The following is a 20761-nucleotide window of genomic DNA, read 5'->3' on the forward strand; positions in this document are numbered from 1 at the left end:
GAGAGCAGAGCAGATACAGTACAACAACAGCATAAGAGTGCAATACATTACTGGTAGAATAACATTCATATATTGAAATCAGACATTTCTTCTACCACTGTTGTGTCAGATTAGCTCATCCTGTGGAGAACTTTTAACAGTGACATTAATGCAACCAGATGTCTGTTTCACATCACTGCAAAGTGAGATACAATTTTGGCATTTTCTTGCAAAATCACTTTTGCATTAAAGAGCTGAGAGACAAGTGCAATTTGGAGGCCTAGTCTGAGGGTGTGAACTATGCCGGAATCTGAAGGACTGGCCAGCAGAGTGAGAGAGATGTTATCGTACCTTTGCTTCTAGAAAAAGAAAGATACTGGTTCCTTTAATGGTGTTTGGGTGATAAACAGATGAAGAAATGGCATAGTCATCTATCAGAGCTTTACACTGCGAATTCATAAACTGTGTATTCATTGCATCCAAAAAGAATAGTCATTAGTAGTCATGAAAAAGGCCTTATTTATCTTCATGTTTAAATGCAGTAGTAGTATTGAACATAAATAAACTCCACTTTAGGTATAAAACGATGACTCTTTTTCCTAGCATGCACTTGAATTGGGAAAGTGACCATTGATAAGAATGACTGGAAACCATTCATTTTAATTCTACCTGCAGCTATCAGGATATACAACAGTGTTCTTAACAGAATCTTATCATTATTAATCAACACATAGTAGTAAACCAACAGCAGAACAAAATCTGTAAAGACGTCAGCGCCAAATAATGAAAGGGCTTATATTTCCAAGTAGCTTTAATATGTGAGATATACTAGTCCAAAAGAGAGGGGAAGAAAATGTTTTGTCTTTGCACTGAGCACTTTTTGCTCTATTTGGCCTCTCAAAAAACTAAAAGATTGTAAGACTTTTTCTACACATTGTGTGCAAGCTTCCTCTCTCCTTTGTATTTTAATCAGCACATACAAATTCAGTCAGTAATCTATTTATTCATGTACATATCCATTCCAATCCATTCATTTATTCATTCATTCATCCACTCCATATTTCACTCAAAGCATATATACATATTTATTCTTACATGGATCTCTTTAATCGCCTTCTTTTTTGCATAGCATTTGCAAAAGCACATGCCCATGTTGCGCAACAAGGTATTTTGGTGATGAATAAAAGCACTATCCTATCCTATACTATTATACTATACTATACTGTCCTAATCTATCCTGTACTATTTTAACTTGTCTTGTCATATCCTGATCTGTCCAATCCTATCCTACCATACTATAATTCAAATTACTATACTACATTTACAATTATTAATTTGGCAGACGCTTTTATCCAAAGTGATTTACAAAAGAGGAATAATACAACATATGTGATTCATCTTAAGACAGCAGTATGAAAAGTGCTGCATTACATAGTTTCAGTTGCATCATAATAATAGTACTCAAGACAGACTAGGGTGCAATATATATATATATATATATATATATATATATATATATATATATATATATATATATACACAGTATATTTATATATATATATACACAGTATATTTATATATACACACACAGTACTGTGCAAACGTTATAGGCACTTGTGAAAAATGTTGCAGAGTGAGGATGTCTGCAAAAATAATTGCATAAATAGTATTCATTAATCACTTAATGTCATACAATGTCCATTAAACATAACTTAACAGCCAAATCAATATTCGGTGTGACCACCTTTGCCTTTAAAACAGTCCCAATTATCCTAGATACACCTGATACAGTTTTTATTGGTTGTCTATTAGTCTAAATTGCTTCTGTCTCTATGTAATCTCAGACTGACACGATGTTGAGTGGGGGTCTCTTTGGGGGCCATGACATCTGTTGCAGGGCTACATGTTCTTCTATTCTATTTGTAAAAGAAAAGTTTGGGAGTCTAACTTTTATATTTCCTATTGAAATACTAAAGCTGAAGATATAAATAACCATCTTAAGACAAATGCTTTTGTTAAACATCTTATGTTCCCAAGACTTTTGCACAGTACTGATATATATATATTTGCTATTATGCTATACTATAATGTAGTGTATTATACAACACTGTCCTATCCTATCCTACTATACTGTACAGTACTATTATGCTATACTATACTTTCCTTACCTACGGTGAACTATACTATGCTATCCTATAGTATAAATTACTATACTATATTGTCCTATCCTATCCTACTATATTATACTATACTGATGGAGCAAACTGTTGTACACACTGCTTTCATTTCATCTGACTTTTATCCAGAAAATGAGTTAACACAAAGTTAGGCTGAGAGAGCAATTCAAGTGGCATTTAATGATGGTGATGTTCTAAGATTAGCCTTTAGAAAGTCTGACACAGTAATTATCCACCTCCGGTTGGTCAAATAGGGGATGATGTTGGGTGTGCCATTACCTTGTATGCTACAAACTGCTGTCTGCTCTGCTGTAATTGGTTGTGCAGATCTTGGTTCTGTGATGTCAGCTGCTCTAGATGCTCTTGTTGGCTGCTTACTTGCATTTTAATTCGCTTTAACTGGTTACTGAGAATTTCATTCTAAGGTGTAAAAAAACAGAAAATGTCATCAAGTGCAAATAATAACAATTAAGATTAATGGTTAGGATTCAGTCACATTCAATAGCCCTCTGTTACGGGCAAGGCAGCTTAACATAGATTTAAATTAATAACAAAGTGCAAGTGATTTTTTTTTTATAAGGATTTAAATGTTTTTTTTTTTTTAAACAATTAGACATTTCATGACATATTTACATCATTTAAATGTTTCCCAGTCAGCGATAAGAATCATTCAAAATCTCAGGATGTTTCAACATGGCACATGCAATTACAATGACAAATGAAAATACTTCAAATATTCATACATACATATAAATCAAAACTAATATGATTCATTATACCAAACTAAGTACCCCAGGAACATAGGTACCATTTGAAAGTCATTCCATATAAAACTAATTCTAAATGTAGAATATGACAAATCATATTTAGTTAATAAAATATTCAAATGAATCCAACTACAGTGCTGTGGAAATGTATTTGCCCCATCCTGATGTTTTTGTGTAAATCTCATACTAAATTGTTTCAAAAAGATAATGTTATTTATTGAAGCAAAAAAGTAATCAAATACCAACTGGGCATGTGTGAAAAAGTATTTGCCCCCTTAGTGACTAAATCTACAAAACTGCATTAATAATGGGGTTCAGCTGGACTACACACACCAAAGCCCGATTACTGCCAGCACTGTTCAATCAATACCTAAATATAACTTTTTCAGCAGCATGAAGTTGACTAAAAGGTCTCACCCAGTATCACACTATGCCAAGGTTAAAAGAAATTCCAGAAATGATGAGGAAAAAGGTGATTGTAATACATCAGTCTGGGAATGGTTACAAAGCTATTTCAAAGGCTCTGGGACTCCAAAGAGCCACAGTGAGGGACATTATCTCCAAATGAAGAAAACTTGGCACAGTAGCAAACCTTCCCAGAAGTGGCCAACCTTCCAAAATTCCCCCAAGAGCACAGCGACGACACAAAAAAAAGGAAGTCACAAAAAAGCCAAGGACAACATACAAGGAACTGCAGACCTTTCTCGCATCCGTAAAGTTCATTGTTCATGACATTTACTATCAAAAAGACACTGGCGGAAAACCACTGCTGACCCCGAAGAACATTAAGGCTCATCTGAATTTTGCCAAAATACACCTTGATGATCCTCAAACCTTTTGGGAGAATGTTCTGTGGACTCAAGAATCTGGAACTGTTATATCTGGCATAAATCTAACACAGAATTCCACAAAAAGAACATCATACCGACGGTCAAGCATGATGGTGATAGTGTGATGTGTGGGGATGCTTTGCTGCTTCAGGTTCAGGGTGACTTGCAATTATTGAGGGAAACTTGAATTCTGCTCTCTACCAGAAAATCCTAAAGGAGAACATCCGGTCATCAGCCGTGAGTTGAAGCTCAAGCGCAACTGGATTATGCAGCAAGACAATCATCCAAAGCATAGGAGTAAGTCCACCTCTGAATGGCTCAAAAGAAGCTAAATTAAAGTTTTGGAGTGGCCTAGTAAAAGTCCTGACTTGAACCCAATTGAGATGCTGTGGCAGGACCTTAAAAGGGCAGTTCATGCTCATAAACCCTCCAATGTGGCAAAATTAAACCACAGTGTTGTGAAAGACTGATCTCCAGTTATTGGAAGAGTTTGGTTGAAGTTGTTGCTGCTAAAGGTGCCACAACCAGCTATTAAGTTTAAGGGGGCAGTTAGTTTTTCACATGGGTGATATAAGTGTTGGATAACCTTTTTGCTTCAATAATAATATATATATATATATATATATATATATATTATAGAAAACGTTTGTGTTTACCCAGGTTGCCTTTGTTTTATGTTATATCTCGTTTGAAGATCTAAAACAATTTAGTATGAAAAATATATATAAAAAAGAAATCAGGATGGGGAAAAATACTTTTCCACAACTCTGTATTATTATTGTACTTCTATTATTCAGTAAAATCAAATAGGCTACACTAAAAAAAAGCTATTGCAAGTTGCATTAATTGACTGAACCCCATTTCAAGGTATAACCAAGCAAAAGCTATCATTAAGCTTCTATTCCGCATATTATAGTCCTTCAGCTAACTTGTAAACTCTCAGATATGATGAGGTGAGTTCTTTAACCTCTGTCTGCATCTGCAGCAGTCTGTGACGGCTCTCTTTAAGCATGGCCTGAGCTAGAGTTTCCTTCAGTTTTTCACTCAAGAGCTCCACTTGCAGTTCATTCTGCACACTGACAACCTTCTGCTGACCTCCACAATACTCCTGCTGCCTCTAAGATTCAATGAGATTTAAACATTTAAATGTAACCGTATTCTTCTTTTTATTTATACAACCCCAATCCTAAAAAAGTTGGTAGAGTATGAAAAATGCTAATAAAAACTAAAAGGAGTGATTTGAAAATTATATTCACCCTTTGCTAAATTGAAAGCCCCCCAACTACACATTATAGGATGTATTTACCTTGTGAATGTCTTTGTATTAAATGTACAGTAATTTCAAATCAGATGATTTTAACACACTCCAATACAGTTGGGACAGTCAAGTGTTTACCACTGTGAAACATCATCATTTCTTCTCATAACACTTATTAAGCATTTAGGCACTGAAGACACTGAAGTTTGTTAAGTTTAGAAAGTGGAATTTTCCTCCATTATGCAGTTCTTCAGCACCACAATTGTACGGGGTCTTCATTCCCATCGAATGCGCTTCATAATGTGAAAGGGCCGTAGCCAGGGTTTGAAAATTAGTGAGGTCCATTGAGAGGTGCCAAGACTTTTACCAATATTACACCTACAAATGCAACATAGTCTATATCTCAAAATTAAATATAAAAATTAAAGGACAGAAACCAATAATAATACTGAAATAATTTTTGTATCTCAAATGCAGTTAACAATATTAATACTGATTATTTGTCACATAGAAACGCACATTTGAAAATAAAGCATTAATATTGAGTTGGGCAGCAAAATTTACTCATTAACTACAGAAAAACAGCAAACGTTTTTTATGAAGGACTACGTTAACCCCGTTACATATTAATCTTATCAGAAACAATTAATTGTTTTCCTCTTGCCAGACTCTTAATTATTTAAAGTCATTTTTTCCTCTAAAAAGTTTGACCACTCACATGAGATGAGGACTTCAGTATATATCAATAACCATATAAAAGCTGTTTTATTCTACATGGGGCAGGGGCGCCCTCATGGGGGCTGCCATTTTAGAATCACATGACCAGCTGAATACTACTCGCTTTATCTCAGTAACCGTCTTTTTATTGGACACTTTCACTCCTGCATTAAATTAATCATGGTTGATTGTGAATAGTGAATTTCTACAATGGCATCTTTAACAGAAAACTGCTGATTTTGAATGATGCTGCATCCACACCACTAGGTGTCACTGTAAGTCCAAGATGACATGAGCAAAACATTACTGAGTGTAGCTACCTTTAATTCAACCTTTCCAATTAAAACATTAGAATTTAATTCATTAGAACTAAACATATTTACAAAGGAGAAAAAAAAAAATCACAACTTCATACTTAATTCTTTAAGCTTTAAACTTAGTTAAATTCTGCTTTGTGTTTGCCTTTATGACAATTTACCTTTGTCCGTGCATAGTATCCAGATTATAAGATCATGTTAATCACAGGTAAAAAATTAATAAATAAATAAACAATATCACCATGGTTAGATGTAATTATTGTTTGTAATTAATTTGTAAAAAGAATAATAATAATAATAATCATCTATGGAATTTGTAATGAAAAACAATATCCTAAACACATAGAAATAATAAACAACCTCCAAAAAAGTGACTTTTATTGCACTAATTATTTCATATTTTTGTAGGCTAATACTATTAACATTTATTACAAATATATACATTATGTCTGGCAAAATATCATAGTTACTACTACAGTTAATGTTACTACAGTGCTGATTTGTGGAATGAAAAGCCTGTAATTACCATTGTGAATGGAACAAATGTTTTCCCGTTTTCCTCGTCACTGTAGTTTAATAAGACGGGCTGCTTAATCTTCAACTAGCTTCAGCACAGAGCCTATAAGTGTCTCATATCAGATGGGTTTATGACAGAGAATTCCGTGTCAAATTCAAATGGGTCACACGAGACTCACTGTTAACTTCGGGACAGCACGCCGCAAGCGCAGAGCAGGATCATCAGATTAGTGAGACCGGTCCCGCTTTTAGTCTGCTCTACCCAGCAAAATGCGCTGCGCAGCTTCAGGTAGCACCATTTTATCACTTGTGTAGTATTTGCGGACACTAAAGGATCCATCCAACTGTCCAAACAAAATGATACATGCATGCAGACACTCAAAGGAGTTATCAACCACTTATTATTATTATTATTATTATTATTATTCTGTTGTACATAGAATCAAAATTTATTTTTGAATATGAAAAAATTACCGAGGTCCAGACCTCTGTGACCTCATAGCTGGCTACTGGTGGCCATGAGTCTATAGTCATGGTGTTCTCACAGTTGTGCAAGTTACCCATGTCATGGGCACTGACACACCCCTGGCCCATATACAGACACTGGCTTTTGAACATCTTGGATTGTCCTTTTCCTCTTTGGCCCGGAAAACACGGTTTTGAAATGTGGACTCATCGGACCAAAAAACACAGTTCCAATGTTCTACTTTCCATCTACGATGAGACAGGCGATTCTGGACAGTGTTGATGTAGGGCTTCTGCTTTGCATAGTAAAGTCTTAACTTGTATCTGTGGATGCAGTGACGAATGGTGTTGACTAGGGCTTCAATTTGCAATTTGGGAAAAATGTCATATTGCGATTATTGAGGTTAATATTGCGATATGATACTATTTGTTTATTTTTATTTGATTACTGATCATACTGAAATGTGTATTTTTCAACTCAAACATACAAACTAGCAACAACAACTATAAATGCAGTGTTTTCAAACAAAAATATTTTTACAAAATTAAATAATATCTTTGCATTAATGCAAACTTGTTATTTTCTCAATATTGCACATAAATAAAATAGAACAATAAATAAGAACATACAAATTTTCACAAAAATAAGAGTGTCCAAACAAACAGGGACATTTAAGCAGGATGCAACATGTACTTTTGTATAAACTCTTTTGAAAAGGAAACTGGATATAAAAGTGTGGTTCACTCAAACCACTAAAACTGTTGTTGTTGTTGTTGTTGTGTAATAATATATACATACATACATACATACACACACAAACTTTAAATCTCTCCCAGTCTCAACTCCCGCTCAGATTGGGTCTCTTCCGCGACTAGCTGAAGCAGCTCTGACTGCACAAATAATGACATTTTTGGAGTTTGTGCTTATTTACATGTCACGCTCCCGTATTATATTAACTTTAATTATTGATGAAATCAAGACCTATCGCCAAGCTGTGATCTGTGTTATTTTTTCTGGCCACCAGTTCAGTGTCGGTCTGCTCTGCATCTATATTCACCTGATTTCCACGCTGAACACCGGAAACTCACATGACATGACCGCAGCTCTCAGAGAGAATGGGCTGTCACGTCCACACATGCACTTATTTATTTAATAAAATCGCAGCATTTGCCGTCATATAATCGCACAGGCTGACATTGCGATTGCGATAGGATTAATCGTGCAGCACTAGTGTTGACTAACAAAGGTTTACTACAGTAATCTTAAGCCCTTCTTCATGATATCCATTACAGATGTCTGAGGATCAGAGATCACACGCATTCAGAAGTGGTTTTCGTCTTGCCCTTTACGCACTGAGATTTGACCAGATTCCTTGAATCTTTTAACTATATTGTGCACTGTAGAGGGTGAAATGCCCAAAATCCTTCCAATTTGTCTTTGGGGAACATTGTTCTCAAAGTGTTGGATTATTTGCTGAAGCATCTGTTCGTAAATTAACAAGTCTTGAATGATCTTTGCTCTTGAGGGACTAGGCTGTTTTTGCAGGCTCCTTATATACTATGACATGATTGCCTCACCTGTTTAACATCTCCTGTTTCACAGTCTTGTTATTTAAAATCATATTAGTTTTAAATTGCCCCGGTCTCAATTTTTTGGAGTGTGTTGCAATCATCTGATTTAAAATGACTGTACATTTTCAAACAACAATGAAATTAACAAGAAAAACATCATGTATTGTGTAGTTGTAAAGCTTTCAATATAGCAAAGGGTGAATATAATTTACAAATCACTCCTTTTTGTTTTATTTTTTCATTTCACTTTTTCGGAATTGGGGTTGTATATTATATACATGATTTGTATGTATATATTATACAATGTGTATATTCAGTACTGTGCAAAAGTTTTAGTATTTGTAAAAATTGTTGTTTAGGGAGGATGTTTACAAAAATAATGCCATGAATAATATTTATTTATCTATTAACGTCATACAAAGTGCAGTTAACATAAAAAATTAAATCAATATTCAGTGTGACCACCCTATGCCTTTAACAGCACCAATTCTCCTAGGTACAGTTGCACACTGTTTGGAAACCTAAAATGTATATTTCCTATAGACACACTTAAGCAGAAGACCTAAAATAACCATCTTAAAATGTTGATGTTTTTGTGAAACATCTAATATGCCTAAGAATTTTGCACAGGACCACATACGCAAAAAGGACAGACAAACCACACACAAAAAAGACTAAATCAAATGAGACATCCAATACATGTAAAAGAAGTGGCATGTTGATGTGCCAAAAACCTGTCTACTATTAACACATTTGGACACTTTATCTACAGATTAGTGTCCTTTAATAAAGACCACATCCACACTCACCTGCCATTTCGACTCCAGGTCTTTAATGTGCTGTTTCAGCTCTTTGAGTCCAGTAAGAGCCTCTGCTTCCCGCAGTCTACCGCTGATCAACTCATTCTGCAGATACATCACACTGCCCTCACCAGACATAGTGCTGCTCTATAATTCACATACATACATACATAAACACATATTTTATTAATGAACCAACACCATACCGGTCTATACATGCAGAATATGTTACAGGTCCTAACATCCTGAAACATACATATATTTGCAGAAGAGCAAACACAAACTATATATGTTAAAAAACTGTGCTCAAGAATGTAAAGAAGAGGCAAAAGTGCAAACCCTTCACCTCTTTTATCTGCAAGATCTTGGCCTTCATCTCTTTTAAAGTGCTATGTGACTTGGCCTCATTAAGCAAAGTGTTCTCCAGCTCTTTCTTCAGCTGTGACACCAGTTTCTCAGAACATCTCTGGAACAGAGTGGTGCATGGGGGAGTAAGGACATCTCTTAAAGTACAGTATATAGACCTAAAAATATATATTCTACCATATACACTCACGGAGCACTTTATTAGGAACACTTGTACACCTACTTATTCATGAAAAAATCTAATCTGCCAATCACGTGTCATCAGTACAATGCATAAAATCAAGTAGATACGTGTCAGCAGCTTCAGTTAATGATCACATCAACCATCAGAATGGGGAAAAAATGTGATCTCGGTGATTTGGACCGTGGCATGATTGTTGGTGACAGGCAGGTTGGTTTGAGTATTTCTGTAACTGCTGCTCTACTGGAATTTTCACACTGAAGGGTGAGGGTCAAAATCCCTTGGCTCTTCAGATATATCAATACATTTATATATATATATATCCTTTTATATCAATATCTATCTGTATTCTGTTGCTTAACTTCTTTAATAAAGTGATGAATTAACTATATGCATGATCACATAATTAATTCTATTTTCTTATGCATAATTGAAATATACTTTGAATCATATGTGTGTTGAATGTTGATTAGTCTCTTTTAGGAACATTCCAGAGTCTCTCTGTCCTGCACGTCGGCTGAAGGTCTTTTGGGGGATAAGCTTATTTGTGACGCTCTCCAGCCTCTCAGGGGAGGGGGTCAGGGGAATGCGTTAAACATGTGTTCCAGATGTATTCTGTGTTTGATTGTTACCTTTCCATGACTAATTATATGGTTTAAAGTCCTATGTAATAATACCTGAATAGTAGAAGTGTGATTTTCTCTTATTATTTCTTTAGGGAAGAAATGTATGTTATTTCAACCCTCTCCTCTGCCCGAGGAGTGAATATTTTATCTCTCTGTTTTGGTTCAAATGGCCTGATAATGTGTGCTCTGGCTCTCTTGTGCCCAGAGAAGAACTGTCGTTCGTCAGTGTTTTGTGTGTGCGTTTGACCTTCTAACTAGGTTTTGAACCAGGGATGCACACCAGGCCGACTCGAAGACACCCCGCGACCATCTGCGAGGTCACTTCAGACGTAAATCTCGGGCGCGGACGACAAGTGCGCTGATTAATGTTGATAGGCCATTTAACTATCTATATGTTGTGACTTTATGTTCTTTTAGCCAATCAGGAGTAAAATAATGGAATGTACGTCCTTGCAAATGGTATAATTGATGTAAGATTTTGCGTAAGGTACGAGTTAGCTTTCGATCTCCTCGTGAGACTTTGTCGCTGGCTCTACCAATTTCACTGCAAACTAATCTTCAGTAAATTTTGATTCTTTAATTGAATTTCTCGACTCCTGGTTTTCTTTCTCCATATCTGGTCCGGGTGACAACTGTTATACCCCTAACAACATGCAACAGTCTCAAGAGTTTACTCAGAATGGTGCCAAAAACAAAAAACATCCAGTGAGTGTCAGTTCTGTGTATGGAAACGCTTTGTTGATGAAAGAGGTCATCAGAGAATGGCCATTATGTTTCGAGCTGACAGAAAGGCTACAGTAAATCAGATAACCGCTCTGTACAATTGTAGTGAGCAGACTAGTGTTCCTAATAAAATGCTCAGTGAGTGTATATTCTCCTTGATAGCATGAAATGCTCACCTTCTCCAGTATGTCAAGTCTCTGCTTTAAATGTTTGTTTTCTCTGAATAATCCCTGGTGAAAAGGCAAGAGAACAAATGCTACAAGCTGGCTAGACAGAAACTTGCTGGGTCGATTCATAATCACAACTATAAAGATGGAATTTTCTGTACGGTCAAGAAAACTTTTAAGGGGGGAAAAATCATGGACTCACATTAAGTTCTTCTTGTTCCTCCAGCTCTTTTGCCTTGATTGATGCATAATCCTTTCTCAATCTAAAAATAATACAAACGATACAACTGTATGTACAAAACAAGGATCATAGGAACATTTTATTGTAGAGCACTTACTGTTTCATTTTCCTGGGGTTGTATTTTATTTGAAATGCTGCTTTAACCATTCTGTCAGGATCTAAATCTTGTGATTCTAAATTCTGCAAGCACTGAAAACAAAAAGACTGTCAAGAAACACACTGAGGATTTCAGAATGATGAATTGTATATACAGTATATAACACAAATATTTGTCCAAAAAAAAGCAGTTATGGCGAGACAAATTTAGCTGAAAGCAGCAATTACAGGGCCAAGCACACCAATGACAGGAAGTATGTTTGGGCATCACTGATAATGATTTTAAGAAAAGCAGCATAAAAACTGTTCTTATATTACAATGCAATTTATTTTAACTTTTGAGCATTAGGTGGCACTGTCACCAAATGTATATGATTCTGTCAGGGTGTGGTAACAATGACACAAACAAAGTTTTGTGTCAATATGCCAAAGTGTTGCTGAGATACAGCGGTGCCAAGATTCATTTTGGCAACTTGCAATAAAATTTGTTGATGCGTTACATGAGAATGGTTTGGCCTTTCAAAAAGCTTTTAATATCTTTTTTGTCTCTGGTGTCCCTAGATGATACACAGCACATTTCAGGCAAATGTTATGCTTGAACGCAGCGCTGCAACAGCTGGCTGATCAGATCACAGACATGGAACAACAACACCCGGACTGAGTTATTATTATTCTCTGCAATTTTAACAAAGCCAATCTCACCCGTGAACTGCCAAAATACAGAGAGCGCATAACATGCCCAACCAGATACAGAAATACACTGGATCACTGCTACATAACAAAAAAGGATGCATATCGCTCTGTCCCTAGAGCAGCTTTGGGACTCTCTGATCATTGTCTGATTCATCTGCTTCTAACCTACAGGCAGAAACTAAAATCAGCTAAACTTGTAGTAAAGACTGTAAAGATCTAAAGTTGCAGTTTTGTTTCCTTAAACATCATCTTCCGAATATTGGGGAATGGAATGCATTTATGGTCGGAGATATCAAGTAGGAATATCCCTCATCCAACTTGAATGGAACGCAGCATAAACGTGTACCCTGACTAGTGTTGTCAAAAATACTGGTACTCCGATACCAACAAAAAATTTTTATGATACCAGAATTTCTGAAGGTAATAATATTAGTAATGAATACAGAGTACCTGGTCTACCCGGTTCCCAATCAGAGTCAGGAACTTTCGAACGCTCACAACAAGCAAAAGATGATGACAAGCGAAGTAGCTGCTGCTGCAGAGTTTCAACTTAATCTTGTTCGAAAAGAAAAGTGGAAAAAGCCAGGTTTGGAAATTCTTTGGATTTGAGGCTGATGAAAAGGGAAACATCAAAGATCAGCAAAAACCTATTTGTAAACGCTGCTTTCACAATTTTCTGTCGAAAGGAGGAAACACATCAAACTTAATAAAGCAACTGAAAGACAGACACCCGGATTAATTCAAGAAAATAAAGCAGGTGAGTTTAAAAGCATATTATCATTTGCATTAGGGATGAAACGTTTAGTCGACATTAGTGACAATGTCGGAAAAAACAATTGTAGAGAAAATTTTTGTTGTCTAATAGTCGTTTGATCTCATTTAACGTAACATGAAATCACATTAAACTGTAACGGTGACACGTGAGAGCAGCAGTTCACCCCTGATGGAGGAAGAATTACACAGATCAGTCCAGATGCACTCTAAACTTTCACAGCTTCATCTTATGTAGATCCCAAAGTATTAGGGAATTATAAAAAAATATATATATAAATTCAGAAGCAGTCTCATTGTGGAATAAGTGGAACCGGAGCACTTTAAAGGAAACATCCCGGCATTACAAATGCAGTTATATTTAATGTGTTATAGCTTTATTAAAGTTCAAATAATACAGAAGCAGATCATGTTAATAACTTTAAACTCAGAAACTGACATTTCTCTGTGTGGTCGGTGCCTCTTCTATGAGTTGCGCGAATGTCCCGATCTAAAGGGGAGAGATTGAAACTGCACCCGGCTGAGAGAGACTGCCTTGGGAACGCTCATCCCTCGAGCGCAGACGCTTAATGCAGCTAGATTAGAACGCGATTGCTCGCAACTTATTTAATCATAATATATGTCACTGTGCATTTCTTATTGTGAAGAAAAATGGCAATATGCAGCTTTATTAATACGAGAGCACTTTGCGCATTAGTTTGGAAATAGTTTTTATTCATTCTATTGTATGCTTGTTTATTCAGTTTTTTTTAGTACTTGGTAAAAACTTAAAGTAAAAGTTGAAGCAAATCTTATATAAGTGTTCAAAATTACTTAAGCATACATTGTACAGTTTTGTTTTATTCACAATAATATATTTAACTTGAAGTGTTGCTCAATGGCATATTTTTGTCCTTAGTTCAGCTGTTAATTTGTTAACTTTGTTAATAAAAGTGTGTTGTTCAGTAACCTGTTTTGTGTTTTGCTTTGGTACCGAAAATGGTATAGAGTTCCGTGAAATTTCACTGGTATTGGTACAGACTACTGAAATGTTGGTACCGTGACAACACTAACCCTGACGAAACGAAATTTATTGCAAGAAACATTTAAAATCGCAAATATTATTAGATAGATTTTTCCAGGTATTATAGACCTCGGTAGATTCATAAGAAAAATGATGATCTTTAACACCTGTCTCTCATTGTAGTGATAGCGGAGGGAGACTTAAGAGCCACACCTCCCATGCCATGAATCACACTGAAGGCCTAGGCTTTAAATGCATGGCCCACCACTGGCTCACAGATACTGTGACATCATATATCAGTTTCTGTGATGTTATGAGCATTCCAGATAGGACCTATATAACATACAACAATGACAAACCATGGTTACAGTAAAACTCAAGCAGCTTCATCATGCCAAAGAGGATGCTTATAGACATGGGGATAAAATCTTGTACAATCAGGCCAGGAACACACTGAATAAGGAAATCAGAAAGTCTCAGACTCACACCCCACACCCACTCTGACCATCACTTCACACATACATCAATACCTCCTGCAACCACCCTCCTCCCTCCTCCTACTACTCAATCTGCACTTAAGATCTGTGAAGAGGAGGCGTGCCGTGTCTTCCGGAAACAAAAGACAAGGAAATCACAGGGCCAAGACAGTGTTACACCCACTTGTCTAAAATCCTGTGCTGACCAGCTAGCCCCCATCTTCAATAGATCACTGGAGCAGTGGGAAGTCCAATGCTGCTTCAAATGCTCAATCATCATTCTTGTCCCAAAGAAACCCAAAATCACAGGACTTAATGACTACAGACCCATCACTCTGACATCTGTGGTAATGAAGTAATTTGAGAGACTGGTGTTGGCCCACCTGAAGGACATCACTGGACCTTTTCTAGATCCTCTTTAATTTGCTTATCGAGGGTCTGCATCAACATGGGACTGCATCATATCCTTTAACATCTAGACAGACCAGGGACATATGCAAGGATCCTTTTTGTAAACTTAGGTTCAGCTTTCAATACCATCATCCCAGCTATTCTCAGGAATAAATTACATAAACTCTATACATATTTGCTAACCAATCATATTTTCCATTTCAGTAAGGGGGTATTTCCAGTGTCTATGCTGATGCACAAGCATCCCTGGAGTAACCATAAATTATGCTTTAAATGTATTTACCTGCTAAACATGCATTCTGTAAACATGTAAATATTATAATCACACATTGTGAAAATACTGCATATATTGCAGTCGTATGGGGGCATATTTGAGTTTTAGAGTGTCCTCTATCAATGTGCCAAATTTCATAACTTTCCTATGTACGGTTCTATGGGCTGGCATAGACATCAAAAGCGAAAGAATAATAATACGAAAAACACGAACAGATATAATAGATAATACAACCTTCGGTGCTTGGCCCCTGATAATTTCACATTTAAATTTTAAAGCTAGCAACTTGGAAAAAATACATCAAATTTGTTTAGGGTTAAGTGCTCTGTTACCTGCACCATGCCCTCTTCATCCAGCTTGACGAGTTCTGTCTGTTTCATGTGAAGTATGGCCAAACCAACCCGGAACACAATCTCAAGGCCCTAGAAACACATATATACAATGACTGGAATCTTCAACAACATATGACTTGCAAGTCTTGGAACCTGCTGCACAATATAATTACATTTCTTAGAAGTTGAAAGAGGAAGTTGCTCAGTCAGGTCACTTTAAAACAAGCCCCTTATTCACTGGTTGAGCAGTTATTAAAAAATATAGATATGAAGGCACAGGATGTTTTATGATGGGTTATGTTGGGATGTGATGTGATTAAATGTACCTCACACATGAATATGTCAAAAATCCTCAGGGCAGCTGCCACTGGCAGGGATGAGAGGAGGATGTTGAGAAACCAGGATGAGGAGAACATAGAGGTGTGGAAACCCTGAGTCTGGAAGTGGGAGTGAAGTTCAGGAAGTTGCTCCTATCAGACAAAAAAAACAAAACATCTTCAGACAGCAGATGACCACAATCTGTACTTGGACAATCTTACCATCTTTTCAAGGTTTACATTTGTTTTAAAAACTTTATCAAATAATTTCCTACAGGCTTAAATTTGTTTACTCTGCTAGAGATTTTTAGAAGAGACATCTTTATAAATTATTTGTGTGTCTTTAAATAGAGTAGAATTATAACTGTGTACCTGAATCAAAGAGTCTAACTGGTGAATGCAGCAGCCAAGCTCCACCATACTGGATCTGTAGAGCTCCCTCATTCTAAAGTCCTTCATAAGCCTTACAAAAACACAGAAGGCCTCTTCTTCAGACATCTGAAACAGATGATCATCTTAATTTGGAGGAGAACTAGTTTATCAGTTCTAGACTAGAAGACAGCTAAACTAGATTTTCACATTATTTGAAGAAAATGTGAGTGGTGTTTGCCCATGCAAAGGTCACATCCACAACGCTGTGATGTTCTAAGTGGTTGGCAGGGCAGTGCTATACGGGTGTTCCGGGTAGCTGTAAGGTGGTTAATGGGTAGCTGGCCAATGTTAAAAAAGACCTCCCAAAGTCTGTTCGCTTCATTTGATTCGGGTCCCTCTTTAAATGGGATATTTTGCCTGTTTATAATAAGTAAAAAGTCTGGTTGCTTAGAAAAGTATTAGGACACATCTCCTCAAAAAGGTGTATGATTTGAGGTATCGCTCATGTCTGAACCACAAATGGTGTTGGGTGAGTAACGTGCCAAAGTTTAAAGGTACATTTAGTAATTTCTCTCTCATTTAAAAGGTTTTACTCCTAAAGAAATGAATAGTAATTTTGAAGCATTTGTACATTTGCACTCACATGAGATGAAGGTTCAAGTCATATCAATAACCTTTTAAAACCTTTTATATCCTACATGGAGAGGGTCTCCTCATGGGTGCTGCCATGTTAGGATCACATGACCAGTCAAATACTACTCGCTTAATTTCAGTAACCACCCTGTTATTGGACACTTTCACTCAGGGATTAAATTAATCATGGCTGACTGTGAGTAGTGAATTTTTACAATGTCATTGGTAACTACACACAAGTAGATGCTGCATCCATGCCCCTAGATGTCAGTGGAAATCCAAGACGACATATAAAAAAAATGACTAAGTGCACCTTTAAAACTATGTTTAGGTATCTTTCCAAATCCCTTACCTAAATATGAGCAATAGCAATACTTATCTTAGCAAGCAATACTATCTATTGTGTATTTGTAACTATAATCTATATGAAGGATTTGAAACAGTCTTGTCAATCAAATAATTACCTGAGTGATCAACAGACCCACAATATACACACTTCCCTGGCAGTAGCCAATCTCTCGGTCTAAGACTGAGTAAGCCTGTAAGAAAACCAACATGGGTTTAGGCCTACTCCTAAAAAAAGTACAAGTAATTTTTCTATAATAAAGGGAATTTTAACCTTCAGCACATTAAAGAGTGCCTCCTGGCTGGAGCTGTTGTGATTCTGAAAGAGCAGGTACTGTGGGAGAATGCGTTTCAGGTCTCTGTGTATCAGTGTTTTAGAGGGAGAAGAGATCGTCAGTAGCTCTGAGTACTGTTGCCTTGCAGAAACATTCGGAGCATCACACAGCAGCTGCCACACCACAGCCCGCAGGTGAGCAGGGATCCCCCTCCTGATCAGCTCCTGAGGAAGGAATTTTATGGGATATGAGCAAATAACACATATCATATTGTTTCAATTTGCACATATCACATTACTGTATATTGCAGCAAGTTCTACCACATTCTCCTTTGCACATATCATACTGTATTCCACAGGCTTTCCCATTGTTTTTACTATTTTGGGTACAATGGGCCCCAACACCCCTGTGGGAAAAAGACACTTTTGATTTTATTTTCTCTCAAATCACTAAATGGAAATAAAAACTACTAGAGAACATTCCTGAACACCTATTTTTTTACAATGTCTAAAGTTTTTATTATTATTTGGAGGTAATTATATATAACGTTTAATAATTATTTTAAATAAATGTAGCTAATGAAAATCCCCTGAATTTTCACATTTATTTTGAGAGAGTACATTTGATTAAATCAAACGTTTTGAACAACTGCCCAATAAGTGAAAGGATAGTATTTGGGGTAAAAGGCCCCCTTGTTGCAGGGTCAAAAGGCCTCCATAAGTAGGGGGAATAGATTTGGTCTGAAGAATTTTAAAAGTGGGCTCACATTGACAGATTCAATAGCAATGGAGATACATTTGTTAATAGAATACTTGAGACGTTATAAAATGCCAAATGTGTTATTTTGAGTAGGCATTATCTTAATTTCACACTCAAAAATTTTGCCCTATAACTATCGCCCCTAAAGTATATTTACACTATACAGTTTAAGTCAGAAGTTTACATACACTTTTGCCAAATACATTTAAACTCAGTTTTTCACAACTCCTGACATTTAATCATAGAAAACATTCCCTGTCTTAGGGTCAGTTAGGATCACTACTTTATTTTAAGGAAGTGAAATTTCATAATAATAGTAGAGAGAATTATTTATTTCAGCTTTTATTTCTTTCATCACATTCCCAGTGGGTCAGAAGTTTACATACACTTTGTTAGTATTTGGTAGCATTGCATTTAAATTGTTGTACTTGGGTCAAACATTTTGGGTAGCCTTCCACAAGCTTCTCACAATAAGTTGCAGGGATTTTGGTCCATTCCTCCAGACAGAACTGGTGTAACTGAGTCATGTTTGTAGGCCTCCTTGCTCACACACGCTCTTTCAGTTCTGCCCACAAATTTTCTAATTAATCGGATTGAGGTCAGGGCTTTGTGATGGCCACTCCAATACCTTGACTTTGTTGTCCTTAAGCCATTTTAGGTTATTTCGATATAGGACTCATTTTACTGTGGATATAGATACTTGTCTAACTGTTTCCTCCAGCATCTTCACAAGGTCCTTTGCTGCTGTTCTGGGATTGATTTGCACTTTTGTACCAAACTATGTTAATCTCTAGGAGACAGAATACACCTCCTTCCTGAGCGGTACGACGGCTGTGTGGTCCCATGGTGTTTATACTTTCATACTATAAACTTTCATTTATACAGATGAACGTGGTACATTCAGCACTTGGAAATTGCTCCCAAGGATGAACCAGACAATTTTTTTTCTGAGGTCTTGGCTGATTTCTTTTGATTTTCCCATGATGTCAAGCAAAGAGGCACTGAGTTAGAAGGTAGGCCTTAAAATACATCAACAGGTACACCTCCAATTCAGTACACCTCCTATCAGAAGCTAATTGGCTAATTGTCTAAAGGCTTGACATTAGGAACAAATGTGTGACTAGGAATTTTCCAAGCTGCATAAAGGCACAGTTAACTTCTAAACTATCTAAACTTCTGACCCACTGGAATTGTGATATAGTTTATTAAAAGTGAAACAATCTGTCTGTAAACAATTGTTCGAAAAATGACTCATGTCATGCACAAATTAGATATCCTAAACAACTTGCCAAAAATATAGTTTGCCAATATTAAATCTGTGGAGTGGTTAAAAAATTTGTTTTAATGACTTCAACCTAAGTGTATGTAAACTTCTGACTTCAACTGTATCACAATAAACCCTCCGGGGGACTTTAACCACAAGGGTAAGGTTATATCTCTGATTTACTCTCTTTGTCTTCTTTGAAGGAGCCTTCGATTACTACATTTCATTGCCTGCAATTAAAGCTGCATGCTTTATTATTGTTTATTTGATAAAAACAAATATGACTTGAAGCAGAATAATGACCATACTCATTTTATCATTGCTTATTGATTATCAAAAAAAAAAATGGTGCCAATTTATTGTGATAGTACAGGGACAATTCAGCCAGGCAAATCCAATCTCTACAAATGACTGAAATCAGTAATTGAAACTGATGGATCAGTCAGGTGGTTACCTTGAGCTGTCCAACTTTACTCTTACTCCAGTCGTCCCATTCTTTGACAACGTTACCCCATGTGTCCTCCTCAAAAGAGAAGATCTTGGGTGAGGAGGGACTTTTCACGGCACCATTTACAGAGTAGAGGGACTTACTGTCAGTCTCTAACAGCCTGTTGAGAAAATGTTTGTTTAGGAGTGCAGCTAAAGTAAAAGTAAAAAGTAAACGCTTTGAATTCACTCATTAGTTAAAAAATAATGAGTGATTAATGATTATTGATTAATGACTTAATCCTTTAAATCATGGAAAGGGCGTTTGAAGCCTAAAAGGGATAGTTCACCTAAAAATATACTATAAATTCTCCTCTATGCCCAGTAGGTTGCGATATGCACAAGAAATGTAAATTGCCAAAGACAAAAGATGAAGAATGTGAAAGTGGAAAAAAGGATTAAATATTGATCTGTTTCTCACCCACACTGATAATATCGCTTCAAAAAACAAGGATTAAACCACTGGAGTTGTATGGATTACTTTTATTCACCTTTATGTGCTTTTTGGACCTTAAAAGTTTTGATCACCATTCACTTGCATTGTATGGACCT

At 36.4% G+C, this 20761-nt stretch overlaps 1 protein-coding gene across 2 annotated transcripts in view; it reads right to left on the bottom strand.

Annotated features, from left to right (window-relative positions):
• The window catches only part of evi5a (ecotropic viral integration site 5a), a 29425-nt gene that overhangs the window by 7756 nt on the left and 908 nt on the right, over nucleotides 1-20761 (bottom strand). For both annotated transcript variants that reach the window (XM_052133640.1, XM_052133639.1), the window contains 13 exons: nucleotides 20178-20331; nucleotides 17700-17924; nucleotides 17545-17619; nucleotides 16448-16573; nucleotides 16085-16228; nucleotides 15759-15848; nucleotides 11800-11891; nucleotides 11664-11724; nucleotides 11471-11524; nucleotides 9745-9864; nucleotides 9408-9545; nucleotides 4721-4870; nucleotides 2436-2576 (listed from right to left, as the gene is read on the bottom strand). In XM_052133640.1, the coding sequence (XP_051989600.1) occupies nucleotides 2436-2576; nucleotides 4721-4870; nucleotides 9408-9545; nucleotides 9745-9864; nucleotides 11471-11524; nucleotides 11664-11724; nucleotides 11800-11891; nucleotides 15759-15848; nucleotides 16085-16228; nucleotides 16448-16573; nucleotides 17545-17619; nucleotides 17700-17924; nucleotides 20178-20331 (1570 nt within the window). The remainder of the gene's footprint in view (nucleotides 1-2435; nucleotides 2577-4720; nucleotides 4871-9407; nucleotides 9546-9744; nucleotides 9865-11470; nucleotides 11525-11663; nucleotides 11725-11799; nucleotides 11892-15758; nucleotides 15849-16084; nucleotides 16229-16447; nucleotides 16574-17544; nucleotides 17620-17699; nucleotides 17925-20177; nucleotides 20332-20761) is intronic.

Source organism: Xyrauchen texanus, chromosome 9 (genome assembly GCF_025860055.1).
Source record: "Xyrauchen texanus isolate HMW12.3.18 chromosome 9, RBS_HiC_50CHRs, whole genome shotgun sequence".
Taxonomy (NCBI): Eukaryota; Metazoa; Chordata; class Actinopteri; order Cypriniformes; family Catostomidae; genus Xyrauchen; species Xyrauchen texanus.